Here is an 18,297-nt window from a genome sequence, read left to right as displayed (position 1 = left end):
GTGAAATTTTGGGGGCAGAGCCTGAGGAGGGCGGGATTTGGGGAGGGGAGGGACTTCAATGCCACAGAGTCCAATGGCCAAAGTGGCCCTTTTCTCCAGGGGAACTGATCTCTATTGGCTGGAGATGAGTTGTAATAGCAGGAGATCTCCAGCCACCACCCGGAGGTTGGCAACCCTATTACCACAGCAGGGCAAGAACTGCTGTTCTGCTCTTGTTCAGAACCTGGAACACTGTGGGCAATGCCAACGACATGGCACCATCTTTGCAAGCATTCGTGCAACTTTTCTGTGGCTTCATCCCACGCTAGCATGGTAGCATTTAAGAGGTGGAGCTGTGTGGGTGGGGCCCACCGATGGGTAAAATGCCCAGCTAGACCGTCGCAGATGACAGGATGCTGTCACTGTCAATCTACTTTAACCCAGATTACGACAATGGGACACACAGTCGAAATTTGCGCAGACCTGATAAATCTGTAATCTGTGTGCACATATACATGAAGTAATCTTGTAATGCATGGATGCAATGGTAGTCATAGGGTTGCCAACCTCCCGGTGGGGCCTGAAGAAGTCCTGGAATTACAACTGGTCTCTAGAAGACAGAGATCAGCACACCTGGAGAAAATGGCTGCTTTGGAAGGTGGACTCTATGGCATTTTACCCCAGTGAGGTCCTCCCCAAACCCAGGCTTCCCCAGATTCTACCCCCAAAATCTCTGGGGAATTTCCCAGCCTGGAGTCAGCAGCCCTGTGCCAAGTAGCTTTCTGCTGCATGAATTTCTTACTCAAACACAAAAACCACAAAATGGGGCAGGTAGTTCCTTAAAAGGTAGGGCTGCCAGCTCCAGGTTGGGAAATACCTGGAGATTTTGGGGGTGGAGCCTGAGGACTGCAGGGTTTGGAGAAGGGAGGAACTTCGGTGCCATGGAGTCCAATTGCCAAAGCAGCCATTTTCCCTAGGTGAGTTGATTTCTGTTGCCTGGCCATCAGTTGTAATTGCGGGAGATTTCCAGGCACCACCTGGAGGTTGGCAACCCTATTAAAAGGAGATGCCTGCTGCGTCCATGACTACTGATCTGGCTATCGCCAATGAAAGACAGGGCAGGGTGGAGTTTGTGAGCAAAGTGTGGGGCAAAGCATGGAGATAAAAAAATACCAGAGTGACACACACACACCCCCTTGATTTCTAGTTTCTTCTGCAGATTCCATCAATGTTCCTCAGCGGAACCCTTCTGGGTGGGGCTAGTTTTGCTCCCAGCAACAGCAGCAAAAAAAGGATTATGATACGGTGCCGAAAGTTGGCCGTGATTGGGGGCGCAAGGGGACTGCAGTGCACTATTGATGCTACATCTATGCGAAGGGGCAGGAAGTGGAGAGATAAGAAGCCAATTCAGTTTCCAGCTCATAGACAACAGTACCCGGTTGATTATAGATCATACGCAGCTATGCGGTGTCAAGAACGTCAATTGCCTTTGCTGCATGTGATGGTAGAACTAGGAATGCAAGGAGAGCCGGTCCTTTTTAGGATACTTTGTGGTTAACATGATTAGCATCATCCAGTCGGATCCTAAGAAAATGTAGTAACAACGGCTGGCACAGACTGGAGATCCCTCTAGTCCAGCATTGGTGTAGTGGTTAAGAGCGGTGGTTTGAAGCACTGGACTCTGATCTGGAGAACCAGGTTTGATTCCCCCACTCCTCCACATGAGCGGCAGAGGCTAATCTGGTGAATCAGGTTGGTTTCCCCGCTCATACTGATGAAGCCAGCTGGGTGACCTTGGGCTAGTCCCAGCTCTCTCAGCCCCAACTACCTCACAGGGTGTCTGTTGTGGGGAAGGGAAGGAAAGAGAAGGTGATTGTAAGCCGGTTTGATTCTTCCTTAAGTGGTAGAGAAAGTCAGCATATAAAAAACAGCTCTTCTTCTTCTTCATTGTCCTTCTGGATGCTTCTAGAACAGGGGCTGCAATGACTGCCACAGCATTCCTTCAGTCACATAGTGAAGACCCTTGAGCAGTGGTGGCAGCTGCTACTGAAGCAACTGCACAGGATCTCCAACGGTCAATAAGAAGTCTTGCTTGACACAGAACTCACCTGGCCCTGGCCCTTTTTTAAAAACACTTGGTGGGTGCCTGGAAAGGTGTTGGTGGACAACATGATGCCCATGAGTGCCATGTTGGGGACCCTTGCTCTAGAATAGGGGTGTCAAACATACGGCCCAGGGACCAATCTGTCCCCTTGAGAGCTCTTACCCAGGCTGAGAGCCAGCTGAGGCAGCCACCCCATCCCAGTCCCAATCTGGGCTGGCGAGTCCGCCATGTGGGCTCTCTAGCCAAGGCAGCCCCATCATAGGGTTGCCAGCCTCCAGGTACCAGCTGGAGATCTCCTGCTATTACAACTGAGCTCCAGCAGATAGAGATCAGTTCCCCTGGAGAAAATGGCTGTTTTGGTGATTGGACTCTAGGGCACTGAAGCCCCTCCCCAAACACCGCCTTCCTCAGGCTCTGCCCCAAAAACCTCCTGCCAGTGGCAAAGAGGGACCTGGCAACCCTACCCCCCCCACACACACACAAGAGGTATCAATTATCAAAGACTGTTAAATAAAAAAAATACTCTGTGTCATTGTTTTAAGCATGTTTGTATTTTAAAGTAAAAATAATATCATCAATTGGCTTTGCCTGTGTCTTCTATAAAGTTTGTACCTCCAGTAAAAGGTAAAGGTGCAAGCACTGGGTCATTCCTGACCCATGGGGTAACATCACATCCCGACGTTTCCTAGGCAGACTTTGTTTTACAGGGTGGTTTGCCAGTGCCTTCCCCAGTCATCTTCCCTTTACCTCCAGCAAGCTGGGTACTCATTTGACCAACCTCGGAAGGATGGAAGGCTGAGTCAACCTTGAGCCGGCTACCTGAAACCAGCTTCCGTTGGGATCGAACTCAGGTCGTGAGCAAAGCTTGGACTGCAGTACTGCAGCTTACCACTCTGCGCCACGGCATTGTACCTGGCATTAAATGTTATGGTACACATGGCCCAGCCCAACTATGTGACATTTATGTCATATCCAGCCCTCGTAACGAATGAGTTCGACACCCCTGCTACAGAAGCTCAGAAGCAGGTGAGGAGTGTTCCTTGGAATTTATTCCCCAGCGTCTGGTAGCTGGCCCTAGCTAAGAACCACAGACAGGTCCATCCTCCCCCAATTTGGCCAACAGCATCCTAAGGCCATCTCAGCTTGCATCCATCCCCGCATCCTGGGGCAGCTAATTCAGTATACTAACTTATATCACTGTCCCACTGCTTAACCAGCATAGGTTTGCACTTGGTTGCCCCCAGGCAGTGAGGCAAAGAAGATTCACAAAAGCTGGATGGTTTTCTTTTGGGCCACAAAGGACCAGCTCAGGAGTTTTATTGTTTATTTGATGTCATTCATTCGTTTATTTAATGCTCATAGACCAATCGTGAGCATAGGGAAAAGGTACACTATTAGACAACATAATAATTAAATATACAAGCTCAAATTTAGGAATTACATTTACAGCTTTCATAAAACATCGTTAAAATTTTAGATACAACAAAATTGTACCATTTGAAATTTAGGAATATCATTTAATGCCATACACATAAATTTTGCAACTGTCAGAGTCATGTCTGGATCTGTGTCTGCTAATAGCTTAACTACAGCCAGTATGGTGTAGTGGTTAAGAGTGGTGGTTTGTTCTCTCAGCCCCACCTACCTCACAGGGTGTCTGTTGTGGGGAGGGGAAGGGAAGGTGATTGTAAGCTGGTTTCATTCTTCCTTAAGTGGTAGAGAAAGTCGGCATATAAAAACTAACTATTCTTCTTCAAGTTCCTGTTTTTCAATAAGTTCCCAATTCTGAATATATTTAGTAATCTCACTCCCCTGATTTGCAGTTGCAAAGCCTCTAGGAAAAGGGGATACCTTTGAATCTGCCTGTTAGTGTAGCACAGGAGTTTGGGGGCTGGTAACCAAAAAAGGTCAACCAATATATTTGGTAAATCTGTTTGCAAGATTCATATTCCGTTTATTATTTAGCAAGAAGCTCCATGACTGAGATTCTACGGCCACTCCAGCGGCTCCTTCAGTGTCGGTCACATTGTCCAAGTCCCCTTCATCGCGTCCACTCAATGACGCCCACGTATCGATGACGCATCCCTCGTAGATAAATGAATCAGCTGATTCAATTTGGGTAGGAAGGCTAAATTTATTATGCCCCCTTTTAGCAAATGTAATCCCGGCTTCTCCTTGGTAATGATAATAGATGTCATATCGATTCCTTTGAGACAAAAGAACGGGCCTCTGTACTTTCCAGACGTGACCCGTCCTCTCTCTTCCCGCTGCCCCATAACTCCCAACTCGGCTTGCTTGCGTTTTCCTGACAGGAAATGGCTTTATCTTTGATTAAAAGAGAGACTTTAATCAAAGAGAGTGCATTACCGAGCAAGGGCCAAGATTCCGGTACTCTTGGCTACGACACAGGAATAACGCAAAGTCAATGTTTCCCCCTCCGGTTGCAGCCAGAAACCCATTACCAATCATTGCCTACGTGACGTCCATCTCAAATAAGCCCAGCGCCCTTCACCAATGTTACTTTGCATGTGTTCTTGGATTCTTCCGGAGGGAAGACTCCACAGGACATCTTTAGAAACTTCAGGGTATCTTACTTCTCCCTGTAGGACCTGCTGTATAGGTTTGGATTAGGGTTAATATGCTTTATCACTGGTTGATGGTATACACATCAGTACAACATTAGAAATACATTACAAGACTTTTGTGTGAGCCAATTCCAATGGTGGAATATCCATGGTATACAACAATAAGTGACAATGGGCCACACAATATATCAATATAAGTTTAGGCTGAAGAGGAGAAAATTGAGAGGGGATATGATAACCATCTTCAAGTACTTGAAGGGCAGTCATAGAGAGGATGGTGCCGAGTTGTTTTCTGTTGCCCCAGAAGGTCAGACCAGAACCAATGGGTTGAAATTAAATCAAAAGAGTTTCCATGTAGACATTAGGAAGAATTTTCTAACAGTTACAGAGCTTCCTCAGTGAAACAGACTTCCTCGGGAGGTGGTAAACACTCCTTCCCTGGAGGTTTTTAAGCAGAGGCTAGATGGCCATCTGTCAGCAATGACCTTGGGCAGATCATGAGAGGGAGGGCATCTTGGCCATCTTCTGGGCATGGAGTCACTGGGGGGGTGTGGGGGGGGGCATAGTTGTGAATTTCCTGCATTGTGCAGGGTGTTGGACTAGATGACCCTGGTGGTTCCTTCAAAAACTATGATTCCATGATTCTAAGTTATTGCATCATAGCACATATTTTACATGTATTTTTGGATGTGTCTTAATATAATTGTAATTGTATATATGACCACTGAAGAAGGCCATACAGGCTAAAACGCATCTGGTTATTTATTGGTCATTTATATTGGTTTTTATCATCAACAGTGTAGGAAGTAACTATACACATCTATTATTTTTATTGATTAGGCTACATATAAGGCCAGTGTTTTTATTTCTGTGTACACTGTATAATAAATATTATTATTCTGTTATAATTTGTAGCTCAACTTTCAGGTACTGAGTTTAGTTCAGGTTGAGGTTTTTTTCCTCTTCCCTCCCCCTTTTCGTTGGTTCCATTGGATTAGGGTTCCCACCAGTAATTTGTAAAGGGAGAAGCTGTTTGTGGAACTTGTGAAACAGGCCACTAGTTTCTGTTCCTTTTATGAAGGCAGTAGAAAAGAGCAAGAGTCCAGTAGCACCTTAAAGACTAACAAAATTTCTGGCAGGGGATGATCTATCTTGATCTATCGTGATCTATCTTTTATGAAGGGTTTGACAAATGCATGGAGGACAGATCTAATGAAACTGATGCTTTTTTATGGTTGCTCAAATCACATGGTTGTGCTCATATCACATGATATGCCTGAATTGTTCCACATGACCAAGGGTAGGAGGCATCTCTTATTTGAACGTTCTCCCACAAGAAAAATAATCCTTACTCACAGGAAACTAGCCTATCGCAAGGAAAGCTAAGCTAGAATCGTTCTTGTTGTCTGTCTTCATGGGGTTGGATCCAATCAGCTTTTTTCACTAGTGAAAAAAGAGAGGAGGGGGGTCCCCTTCGACCACCGAAAATGCTGTGCTGTGGATCATGGGGCCAGCTTGGGCAAAAGCCGTATGGAACAGGGGCTGAAAAAGGAAGGAAATTAGGTCAGGCTGAGTGAGAAAGTTGGCTGGATCCAACCCATAGAGCTTTTTCAATGGAAAAACTATTTAATCATGCAGTCTCCCATTTGTAATATGACGTGGTACTATCCAGCTGCAACTGCACCACATGATTCTGATGTTTGTGTAGTATGGCTTTGCGAATAAAGTAGAGATCCAGCATGGCGTAGTGGTTAAGAGCGGTGGACTGTAATCTAGAGAACCGGGTTTGATTCCCCACTCCTCCGCATGAGCAGTGGACTCTAATAAGGTGAACCGGGTTGGTTTCCCCACTTCTCCACATGAAGCCTGCTGGGTAACCTTGGGCTAGTCTCAGTTCTCTCCGAACTCTCTCAGCCCCACCTACCACACAAGGTGTCTGTTGTGGGAAGTGGAAGGGAAGGCGATTGTAAGCCTGTTTGAGTCTCCTTGAAGGTAGAGAAAATCAATGTATAAAATCCAGCTCTTCTTCTTCCTCCTCTTCTCCTCCTCCTCTTCTAACTGATGCCCCATCCTGGATGGCCCAGGCTAGCCTGACCTTGTCAGATTTCAGAAACTAAGGAGGGTTGGCCATGGTTAGTGCTTGGATGGGAAACCACCAAGGAAGTCCAGGGTTGCTACACAGAGGCAGGCAGTGGGCAAACCTTTTCCTTGCCTTGAAATACTATGGGGTTGTCATAAATTGGCTGCGACTTGAGGGCCCTGTCCACCAACAACCAACTGATGGCTCTTGAACCAAATACAGACTACAAAGTAAGCGTACCAGATCTAAGTTCACAGATCTTTGGATTCTGTGACTGAGTGATGTCTCTATCAAGGAGAAGAGGTTCTGGTCTCAGCTGGCAAGCCTAACCACAGGAAAAGGGGCCAGATGACCGTGGAAAATATACTTCCAGCCACCAAACCACTAGAATGGCTCTTGGGGACACTGCCTTAAATGGCTTCCTTTCAATAGTGCAGGCTACTGCTACTGACAGAACCAATTACTTTCCTTTTGGCCTTCAGCAGAGTGCAGTGTAAGCAGATCAAGATGTTCTGGACACCATGCTAATGAAATATATACATATAAATCATTCGACCAATAAAGCTAATTAGTTTCAACAAGATTTGTCAAAGTATTTTCTTGGGATGGACTCTGTCCTAATTCCGCAGCACTGAGTCATCATTTTACTGTTAAAATGATGTTAGTAGGCTGGTGGCAAGGGCTACCACATGGTGAAGTGGTTAGAGTGTTGGACTAGGTTAAACTATGGAACTCCCTGCCCCAGGATGTGGTGACAGCTGCCAGCTTGGAAGGCTTTAAGAGGGGAGTGGACATGTTCATGGAGGAGAGGGCTATCCATGGTCAAAATTAATACTAGTCATGATGCATACCTATTCTCTTTGTTATCAGAAGAGAATGCCTATTATATGTGATGCTGTGGAACACAGGCAGGACAATGCTGCTGCAGTTGTCTTGTTTGTGGACTTCCCAGAGGCACCTGGTTGGCCACTGTGTGAACAGACTGCTGGACTTGATGAACCTTGGTCTGATCCAGCATGGGCCTTCTTATGCTGTTATGTTCTTATGTTCTTCACTGCTTCCCCTTCCAAGTGCTAACATCATATAGGAAATGAATGTTTTACAGTCTGTGAGTTTTTGTGTTCGGAGATATTTTCAGAGTCTACCCTCCCTTCAGTTTTCTCCAGCCACATGAAAAGGGAGAGGCATAAAGCCACCAAGATGTAATCTCATATTATGTCATGTTTAGGCTATTAATCGCTACTAGTAAAAATGAATACTAGTCATGATGCATACCTATTCTCGATGGTATCAGAAGAGAATGCCTATTATATGTGATGCTGTGGAACACAGGCAGGACAATGCTGCTGCAGTTGTCTTGCTTGTGGGCTTCCTGGAGGTAGGGCTGTTGATTCGGTTCGGCCCGAACTGAAAAACAGCCGAATTTCCCCTGATTTGGTGGTTTTTAGTTCGGGATGAACCGAACTCAAAAATGGCGGGCAACCGGGGAGCCGAATTCAGCGAGTTCGGGAGTTCACGAATAAATCCGGCCAATTCGGGGCATCAGTAAGCAGCATAACCGTCAGTAAGCAGCATTCTCCTTCCCCGGCCAATCGGTGGCCAGGCTGGGTCTTCTTCTGGCCAATCAGTCAGGATTGAGTACTGGAGGAATCAGCTGATGTGCGGCCCGGCCGGGGAGAGGGAGAGAGAGGGAAATCCTCGTGTGTGGGGGGGGGGTGCTTGTGCACATTCGCTCCTTTCTGTGGCTGCAGGGGGCGTATTTTTTTGGGTACAGACCCCAAACTTTCAGCAGAGATTCAGACAAGCCTTCTTAAGAAACCACCCAAGTTTTGTAAACATTGGGTCAGGGGGTCCCGAGATATGGGCTCCCCCCTTTTTTCTTTCCATGGCTGCAGGGGATGCATTTTTGGGGTACAGACCCCAAACTTTCAGTGGAGCTTCAGATGAGCCTTCTTAAGATACCCCCCAAGTTTTGTAAACATTGGGTCAGGGGGTCTCGAGATATGGGCTCCACCCCTTTTCCCTCCCCCCCTTTTCCATTTACATGGCTGCAGGGGGCGCTTTTTTGGGGATACAGCCCCCAAACTTTTAGCATAGCTTCAGACAATCCTTCTTAAAATACCACCCAAGTTTTGTAAAGATGGGTTCAGTGGGGGCAGAAATATCAGCTCCCCCCTTTTCTCTTTCCGTGGCTGCAGGGGGCGCATTTTTGGGGGTGCAGATCCCAAACTTTGAGCAGAGCTTCAGACAAGCCTTCTTAAGAGACCACCCAAGTTTTGTAAACATTGGGTCAGGGGGTCCCGAGATATGGGCTTTCCCCTTTCCCCTTTTCCCTATTGGGATGAATGGGATCCTGTATGCATCTCCAGAGCAAAACGTCCCGTGCCTAAATGGAATCGTCTTGGATTACCCAGTCCTCCCCAGCCCCTCCTGATGGAACAGAAGACAGCCACAGTAAGACCCCTTTGGGGGCTTTAATCTATAATTTTTCTTCTTTGTGTGTGGGGGGGAAGCAGAGTCTCTGTGTGTGTGGGGAGGGAGCAGTTTCTGTGGGTGGGGGGGGAGCCAAAGGGGGCTTTTGCCGGTTCTGCCTGGGGTGTGTTCCCCGTCGAGTCTCTCTCTCCCTGGTTTGAGGGAGGGTTTCAGTTGTGTGTCTTCAGGTTTTCCCTCATTCATAAGAGCAGTTAGGTCTATTTGGATTCTTGCTCAAAACTGGTTTTCAAATGGTGACTTAAAGAATGCATTTGGAGTCCCATGCAAAAGGAGAAATTCCACCCCTCCTGCTCATTATGCATAGCTAGCTGCCTCTGTCCCTTTCCATAGTTTGCAAACTCCCAGGTGTCAGGTGTTGCTTTGCACAGTTGCAAAGGTGTTGCTGTCGTGTTGCTTTGCAGTTGTGTTGCAATGCTTTGCAAACTTCTCAGCTGTTTGTCGGGGCTGGGAGCTTTGTGCGTGGGCAGCAAGCTCTGCTCAGAGATGCACATTAAGGGTGGGGGGACCCCTTTCGGGGGCCATATCTCAGCCCCCCCGACCCAATCTTTACAAAACTTGGGGGGTCTTTCAAGAAACGTCTTTTGAAGCTCTGCTGAAAGTTTGGGACCTCTACCCCCAAAAATGCCCCCCCCAGAGCCGCGGAAAGGCGCGGTTGTGTTTTGAATGGCTTTATTAGGCCGAATTTTTTTCCGGAACTTTGAATTCCCGCCGAATTGCACGGACCCGAAGTGGGGGAGTTCGGACTTTGGCATATCCCGAATCTAAACGGGACGAATTCAGCCGAATCCGAACTATACTGAATTTTTTTAAATTCAACAGCCCTACCTGGAGGCACCTGGTTGGCCACTGTGTGAACAGACTGCTGGACTTGATGGGCCTTGGTCTGATCCAGCATGGCTTACCTTATGTTCTTATGATCCGGGAGACCCAGGTTCGAATCCCCACTCCACCACAGAATAATGGGGTTATTGTGAGGATAAAATGGAGGATAGCTTGCACTACCTAATAGGGTAAGGATAAAATGGAGGAGGGGGAGAACAATGTTGTAAGCTGCTTTAGGTCTCCATTGGCCAAGAAAGCTCAGCTTGAGTCACTCAGTGGCTGCCAGCAGAGTCAAGGCAATGAGGGCAGCTGATGGAACTCAGGAGACAGGAGGACCATCGGCTGGTGATGCCATCAAGGCCAGACTCTGGTGGGGGGGAGTCCAGGGCCCCAGACACCCTGCCTTAGTGCTGTGGGGGGGAGATGGTCAGCAAATTCAGGCTGAATCTTGAGGTAGACCAGCTTCATCCTGCTCACCCAGCTTATTGTTCAACTTTCTTCTCCCCAGTGCTTGATGGGTTTTGTAGTTCTCATGGCATTAATGATGGAGGGGATTTCCCCACCCCACCCCAAGTTCATTAAGTGCAGAGACTAAAATTATCTAACTGCCCCACTGCCACCCTCAACTGATGCTTGAGGCAATGGTGATTTTCCTCAGCTGGCCAGGAAGGATGGGAAAGTCCTACGTTGGGGAGCAGAAGGCTCCATTGGTGTTTTTAGAAAGTGGGTGGGGCCTTTGCCAAGCCAGGCCTTGGCTGGGAAAGAGCAGGTTATAAATATAAATAAATATAAAGGTAATCATAAATATAAGAAGAAGAACATAAGAACATAAGAAAGGCCAGGCCCATCAAGTCCAGAAGTCTGTTCACACAGTGGCCAACCAGGTGCTTCTAGGAAGTCCACAAACAAGACGACTGCAGCGGCATTATCCTGCCTGTCTTCCACAGCACCTAGTATAATGGGCATGCTCCTCTGATCCTGGAGAGAAAATTATGCATCATGACTAACAATAACAATAATAGGATATTTGATTGGCACTGCAGGTTTTTTTAATGTTGCTTTGGCAGTCGTCTACACTTTACCCACCAGGAAGGATGGAAGGCTGAGTCAACCTTGGAGGACGTTAATAGTAACAGCCCAAACGCTATCTGTCAGGCATCTGGTCTCACATTCCTACTCTGCCCATCAAAGAAACTCCTGAGAAACTTCTGAGGAACACTATTGCATTAAATATTTGGCTGTTCCATTGTTAATTGGCTGGTCAAATACAAGGGGTCATCACCCTAATGGCATCTGTAGCTGGAGTCCACCAAAAAGTTATGTAAGACACTGAATTGTTCCCACACGCAAGGGATGTCACCCTGCCAATGTACCATCTTATATTCTGGCCTGAAAACAATCACAGTTTGGAGGACATGTAGTTAATAGAAGATGATTTTTTACAGCATGACAGCAAATCCACAAAGTTGCATTAATAGCGACATCCGCAAATCAAATTTGGAAACAAGAGATCCTTTTTAGCAAGTCCTCACATTTCTTTTCCAGCCACTGAAAAAACTGATTAATTTCAAACTTACTGCATGATGCGATTTAGCAGAACTGGAGTAACGTAAAGAAATTGGCACAATCCCATTTTGAATTTTTTTTTTTTAAATTCCAATTTGCCATTTGTTAATTCTCCATTAATGGTTTCATGAGATCACAAGAGAGGAGATCCATGCATTCAAATGGACTCGGGACAGATGCCGGAGAGTACAGAGTTTTAGGCAAAAAGCTGAGAAGGGTCTTAGGTTTCATTCGAAATTCTTCCTGCACGTCAGTAGAAACCTTTGATTGTTAAAATAAATGTGGCATTCTTTGTCCCTGTGCCATACCGACATGGTGGACATGGGCACTGTGGCATGGGCTAATGTGTTTCCTGGTGCCCATTTCCAAAGGAAAGAGCCAGCCCTGACTTTCCTATACCACACTGGAGTGGGAGGAGCTTTAGAAGACCACCCCAGGGGGGGGGCATCTTTGCATCTGCAGGACACGCAAATCCAGAAATATCTGCTTCCATCATAGAAGGATGCTGGGCTTGGATTCTTCCAGTGTTTCACTGGAGAACCTTTGCTTGGGGTTCAGGGAATCAGGAAGTAAGCGGCCCAGTTTCTAATCTGGGGACCAACAGAAGCCAGGCTGAATCCACTTCTCCCTTCGCGCCCTTGAATCTCATCCAAGCGGAATCGTGTTGTGCTCAAGAGAGCTGCCTTGCTGGACCAGCCCAACGGTCCACCTAGGCCAGCATCCTGTTCCCATCAGTGGTCTGCCAGGCACCAGGAAGACCATGTGCGTGGCATGAAAGCAGGGGTGAAGATGAGCTGGTGTGGCAGAGGTGTAAGCGGCGCTCTCCATCTCTTGCTTCGAGCCCTCCCCAGCCCCATAATAATCATAACATTGGGTGGTCAAGTTGAAGAAGAGTGGGTTTTTACATGCTGACTTCCTCTACCACTTCAGGAAGAATCAAGCTGGCTTACAATTCCTTCCTTTCCTTCCCCTCCCCACAACAACCCGGTGAGGTAGGTGGGGCTGAGAAAACTGTGACTAGCCCAAGGTCACCCAGCTGGCTTCATGAGGAAGAAGGGGGAAACCAATCCGGTTCACCAGGTTAGATTCCACCACTCATGTGGAGGGGTGGGGAATCAAACCTAGTTCTCCAGATCAGAGTCTACCGCTCCAAACCACTCCTCTTAAGTGGTGGTGTAGTGGTTAAGAAAAGGGATTTGGAGCAGTGGACTCTGATCTGGAGAACTGGGTTTGAGCTCCCACTCCTCCACATGAGCGCTGGAGGGTAATCTGGTGAACCGGACTTGTTTCCCCACTCCTACACGTGAAGCCGGCTGGGCGACCTTGGGCTAGTCACACTCTCTCAGCCCCACCTACCTCACAGGATGTCTCTTGTGGGGAGGGGAAGGGGATTGTAAGCCAGTTTGATTCTTCCTTAAGTTGTGGAGAAAGTCGGCATATAAAAATCATCTCTTCTTCTTCTTCGCCGCTACACCAAGCACCGACTCTGCTTAGCTTCTGAGCTCTGACCAGCTTGGGCAACTCCCGGCTATTTTGGGCTGTTCCCCCATACTCCCAGTAGGAAATGTGAGTTACTTTCACTCCTTCAGGAAAACAGCACACCTGGGACTCATGGGTAGACTGCCTCCGAACAAGGAGGTTCTGTGGCCCTGGACTGACCCACCTTCGGTGCCTAGACCTGCAGCGCTTGCAGGCTGTGGTCTCCTCCCCCCCCCCGTCTTTCTCTCTCTCCCCCCCCCTCCTTCCAAGAGGCGCCGCTCTTAGGCAATGGGCGGAGGCGCCTCCGTGGGTTCAATCAGCATCAAGCGACGCAGCTGCCCTGCGAACCACTGGGGGACCGGAGCCTGCCTGCGCGTCACAGCCTGATGGGGCGGGGGGGGGGAGGGACGGGAAAAGCTGGGGGGGGGGAGGCAAAGTCCAAGCCCGGCGAGGCAGCCCTTCCTCCCCGTCGAGGCCGGCCGAGTGACGCCGCCGCTCTGCCCGAAGCTGCGGCGGGGCGGGGGGTTGGGGGGAGCCTCCCCCGGGGGGGGGCAGCAGCTCCTGGCCCGCATGGCTTGATGGGCAGCCCGCCGCGCCGGCCGGACGCCTCCTCTCCGCCGCCCGGCCAGCGCTGCAGCCGGCAGACGCGCACCGAGCCCAGCGGCGCCTCCCCTCGCCTGGCCAGCCGGCCCGACCCCACCGCAGGCGGCCCGGCCCGCGGGCAGCCCGTGGGAGCGCGGCGGGAGGCGTGGCCGGAGCGGCTGCCCGGGGCGCGGGGCTCCCGGGGCGAGAGGCGCGGCGCGGCGCGGGAGGACGGCGAGGGCCGGCTGCTGAGCCGGCCGGGGAAGGCGAGCCCCCGCGCCTCGGGGCGGCGGTAGGCGGCGGCGGCGGGGGGACGGGCGGAGGGGTCTCCCCGGGGGACAGGCACCCCGGCAGGGGCTGACAGGAAAGACAGACAGAAAGAAGAGGAAGAAAAAAAGAAAAGGAAGGAAAGAGAGAAAGAGAAAAGGAGGGAGGAAGAAAAAGAGAGAGAGAAAGACAGAAAGAAAGGCAAGGGAGGAAGAAAAGAAAGAGAAAAGGAAGGAAAGAGAAAAAGAGGAAGGGAGGAAGAAAAGGAAGGAAAGAGAAAAGGAGGGAGGAAGAAAAAAAAAGAAAGACAGAAAGACAGAAAGAAAGAAAGAAAGGCAAGGGAGAAAGAAAGGCAAGGGAGGAAGAAAGGCAAGGGAGGAAGAAAAGAAAGAGAAAAGGAAGGAAAGAGAAAAAGAAGAAGGGAGGAAGAAAAGGAAGGAAAGAGAAAGAGAAAAGGAGGGAGGAAGAAAAAGAGAGAGAGAAAGACAGAAAGAAAGGCAAGGGAGGAAGAAAAGAAAGAGAAAAGGAAGGAAAGAGAAAAAGAGGAAGGGAGGAAGAAAAGGAAGGAAAGAGAAAAGGAGGGAGGAAGAAAAAAAAAGAAAGACAGAAAGAAAGAAAGAAAGAAAGAAAGAAAGAAAGAAAGAAAGAAAGGCAAGGGAGAAAGAAAGGCAAGGGAGGAAGAAAGGCAAGGGAGGAAGAAAAGAAAGAGAAAAGGAAGGAAAGAGAAAAAGAGGAAGGGAGGAAGAAAAGGAAGGAAAGAGAAAGAGAAAAGGAGGGAGGAAGAAAAAGAGAGAGAGAAAGACAGAAAGAAAGGCAAGGGAGGAAGAAAAGAAAGAGAAAAGGAAGGAAAGAGAAAAAGAGGAAGGGAGGAAGAAAAGGAAGGAAAGAGAAAAGGAGGGAGGAAGAAAAAAAAAGAAAGACAGACAGAAAGAAAGAAAGAAAGAAAGAAAGAAAGAAAGAAAGAAAGAAAGAAAGAAAGAAAGAAAGGCAGGCAAGGGAGAAAGAAAGGCAAGGGAGGAAGAAAGGCAAGGGAGGAAGAAAAGAAAGAGAAAAGGAAGGAAAGAGAAAAAGAGGAAGGGAGGAAGAAAAGGAAGGAAAGAGAAAGAGAAAAGGAGGGAGGAAGAAAAAAAGAGAGAGAAAGACAGAAAGAAAGGCAAGGGAGAAAGAAAGGCGAGGGAGGAAGGAAAGAAAGAGAAAAGGAAGGAAAGAGAAAAAGAGGAAGGGAGGAAGAAAAGGAAGGAAAGAGAAAGAGAAAAGGAGGGAGAAAGAAAGATAAGGGAAGAAGGAGGGAAGAAGAAGAAAGGCAGAAAGAAAAAGAGGGAGGGAGGAAAGAAAGAAAGAGACAAGGCAAGAAGGGGGAAAGGGAAGAACGAAAAGGGCCGCCCGGAGGCCGGGGGAGGCCCGAGGGGGCCGGTCTCGGCGGGGCGGGCGGGGCCGCGGCGGCCCCCTGGGGCGGGTGGGCTGGTCGCTCCTCCCGGCCGCCCCCCATGGCCGCCTAGCGCCTGCCGCCACTCTCGGGCTCGCAGCGTCGCGGGAGCATGGAGGCGGCGGCGGCGTCGGGCGGCCCGTCGGGGCCGCGCCGGGCGGTGGAGCAGCTGTCGGCGGCGGTGGGGCAGCGGACCAAGGCGCTGGGCAGCGCCCTGCAGGAGTCCCACCGCCAGCGGCGCCTCCTGCTGGTGATCGTGTGCGTGGCGCTGCTGCTGGACAACATGCTGTACATGGTGATCGTGCCCATCATCCCCGACTTCGTCGCCACCCTGGACCGGGAGGCCCGGCACCGCCAGGGGGCGCCCCAGCAGCCGCCGCCGCCCCCGGCCCCCAACGGCAGCGGCGCCTGGCCCGGCAACGCCAGCAAGCCCCTGCTGCGGCCCCGCTACCCGCCGGACAACGACGACCTGAAGATCGGGGTCCTCTTCGCCTCCAAGGCCATCCTGCAGCTGCTGGTCAACCCGCTGAGCGGCACCTTCATCGACCGGGTGGGCTACGCCATCCCGCTCTTCATCGGCCTCTCGGTCATCTTCCTCTCCACCGTCATCTTCGCCTTTGCCGAGAACTACGCCACCCTCTTCGTGGCCCGCAGCCTGCAGGGCCTGGGCTCCGCCTTCGCCGACACCTCTGGCATCGCCCTGCTGGCCGACAAGTACACCGAGGAGTCGGAGCGCAACCGTGCCCTGGGCATCGCCCTGGCCTTCATCTCCTTCGGCAGCCTGGTGGCGCCCCCGTTCGGGGGCATCCTGTACTACTTCGCCGGCAAGCGGGTGCCCTTCCTGGTCTTGGCCTCCATCTCCCTCTTCGACGGCCTGCTCCTGCTGCTGGCCATCAAGCCCTTCGGGGACAGGTCGCGGGACAACATGCCGGTGGGCACGCCCATCCACCGGCTGATGATCGACCCCTACATCGCCGTGGTGGCCGGCGCCCTCACCACCTGCAACATCCCCTTGGCCTTCCTGGAGCCCACCATCGCCAACTGGATGTCAAAGACCATGGGGGCCAACGAGTGGGAGATGGGCCTCACCTGGCTGCCCGCCTTCTTCCCCCATGTCCTAGGGGTCTACATCACCATCAAGCTGGCGGACAAGTACCCCCACCTCCAGTGGTTCTACGGGGCCCTGGGCATGGTCATCATCGGGGCCAGCTCCTGCACCGTGCCCGCCTGCCGGAACTTTTGGCAGCTGGTTGTCCCCTTGTGCGGCATCTGCTTTGGCATCGCCCTGGTGGACACTGCCCTGCTCCCCACCCTGGCCTTCCTGGTCGACGTCCGCTATGTCTCAGTCTACGGCAGCGTCTACGCCATTGCCGACATCTCTTACTCGGTGGCCTACGCCCTGGGGCCCATCGTGGCCGGGGAGATCGTGCACTCCTTCGGCTTCGTCAAGCTCAACTTGGGCATGGGCCTGGTCAACATGCTGTACGCCCCTGTTCTCCTGGCCCTCAAGAACATTTGCAAGATGAAGCCCTCCCATTCGGAGAGGAACATCCTCCTGGACGAGGAGCCCAAGGGACTCTACGACACCATCAAGATGGAAGAACGGGCTGGCAAGGGCGGGAAGCTCCATCCTGTAGGGGGCGTCGTAGAGAACAGTGTAGATTCTTACCATAGAGACTTCAGAGGGGCTTCTGAAGAGGACTCTTCTGGGGAGGACTATACCTAGAGGGTGGGCAGAGTGGGGGGGGGAGAGAACATCCTACCTGTTACCTTTATGTCCCAATGTGCCAATATATTACACTTTAACCTTTGTCTTGATGTAATGGCCTTCTTGACTTTTGTCTCCTAAAGGTGTGACACCCAGGTCAGGAGGAAAGCCACAAATAGCTACATAACATGAGTGGTGCGTTTGCATAGATCTGTGGTGGTCCTTTCGAATGACACGGGGAGGTCTCGGCCCTCCGAAACTTCCTAGCCGATTCTGTTGTGCCAAGAGGTTTGATTGCTGTGTTTGCGTGTGACTTTTGGTTGGTTCACACATGCATGTACATCCCTTGATTTCCTTACATCAGATAAATCGACCCTTAAGACTGGTTCAAGCATGCAAAGGGTTTTTTTTTTCCTCCCTACAATCTTATTACTGTACACTAGCTTTAAACTAATGTGTGAACCCGAGTCCATTGAAAAGTGTTGAGTTTGCAATGACCTGAAAGTTCTGTTTGGTTGTGTCAGGTTTATCTTGGTCAACTCCCACGTGCCACTTCTCACTTGATGTGGCCAGCAACATCAAGGGAGGAATGTGCATGTGTGAACCAGCCCTTTCAAGTGTATACACCTGTGTTTTAAAAGAGAAATCTTTTGAAAAGCAAATAATAATAATAATAATAATAATAAGCAGAGTGACTGGTGGAATGCATAGCCAAGGATTCTATAAATATTGTACGTATATAGATACATGAGTAAACCATGTTGAATTTTTTTCATCCGTTTCCTATTTAATGCCAGCAATTTGAAACCACATCATATTATTTCTCCTTAGTGGGAAAAGGGTGTAATTTGATTTGTTTGTGCTGCTATTCTGGTCAATGCAATCTACCGTTATCATGTTTTAGTCTGAAGCTGCTACACTAACATGGTCTGAATAAATGAGTTGGAGGGGACCCCGGGTCTTCATTCTGTTGGTGGTACTTACTTGAGCGTGCCAGGCTCCTCACATTTAGGGACTGCATAGACCTGTCCGGGGACTTCACAGCCGTGTTTGTTTTTAAAACTGTCGGTGCCGTTCCTAGGAGCCATTCCATTTTTTGTTTTTTTTAAAGGAGTGGTTTTGGAAACAGCAATCGAACTTGAGCTAGCAAAGTCCCAGGAACAAGCAACCCCACCCCCCAAAAAAAGCTCGGTGGGACAGAAAGCA

General features: G+C 49.8%; 1 protein-coding gene across 1 annotated transcript; it reads left to right on the top strand.

Annotated features, from left to right (window-relative positions):
* Nucleotides 1-15,495: 15,495 nt before the first annotated feature.
* On the top strand, nucleotides 15,496-17,109 carry SLC18A3 (solute carrier family 18 member A3). The gene has a single exon (XM_056849824.1). It carries the CDS (start codon nucleotides 15,496-15,498, stop codon nucleotides 17,107-17,109), a length of 1,614 nt encoding a protein of 537 aa, XP_056705802.1.
* The last annotated feature ends 1,188 nt before the right edge of the window (nucleotides 17,110-18,297 follow it).

Source organism: Euleptes europaea, chromosome 5 (genome assembly GCF_029931775.1).
Source record: "Euleptes europaea isolate rEulEur1 chromosome 5, rEulEur1.hap1, whole genome shotgun sequence".
NCBI classification, from domain to species: Eukaryota; Metazoa; Chordata; class Lepidosauria; order Squamata; family Sphaerodactylidae; genus Euleptes; species Euleptes europaea.
Note: the sequence above shows the minus strand (reverse complement) of the source record. Positions and strands in the feature narration are given on the sequence as shown.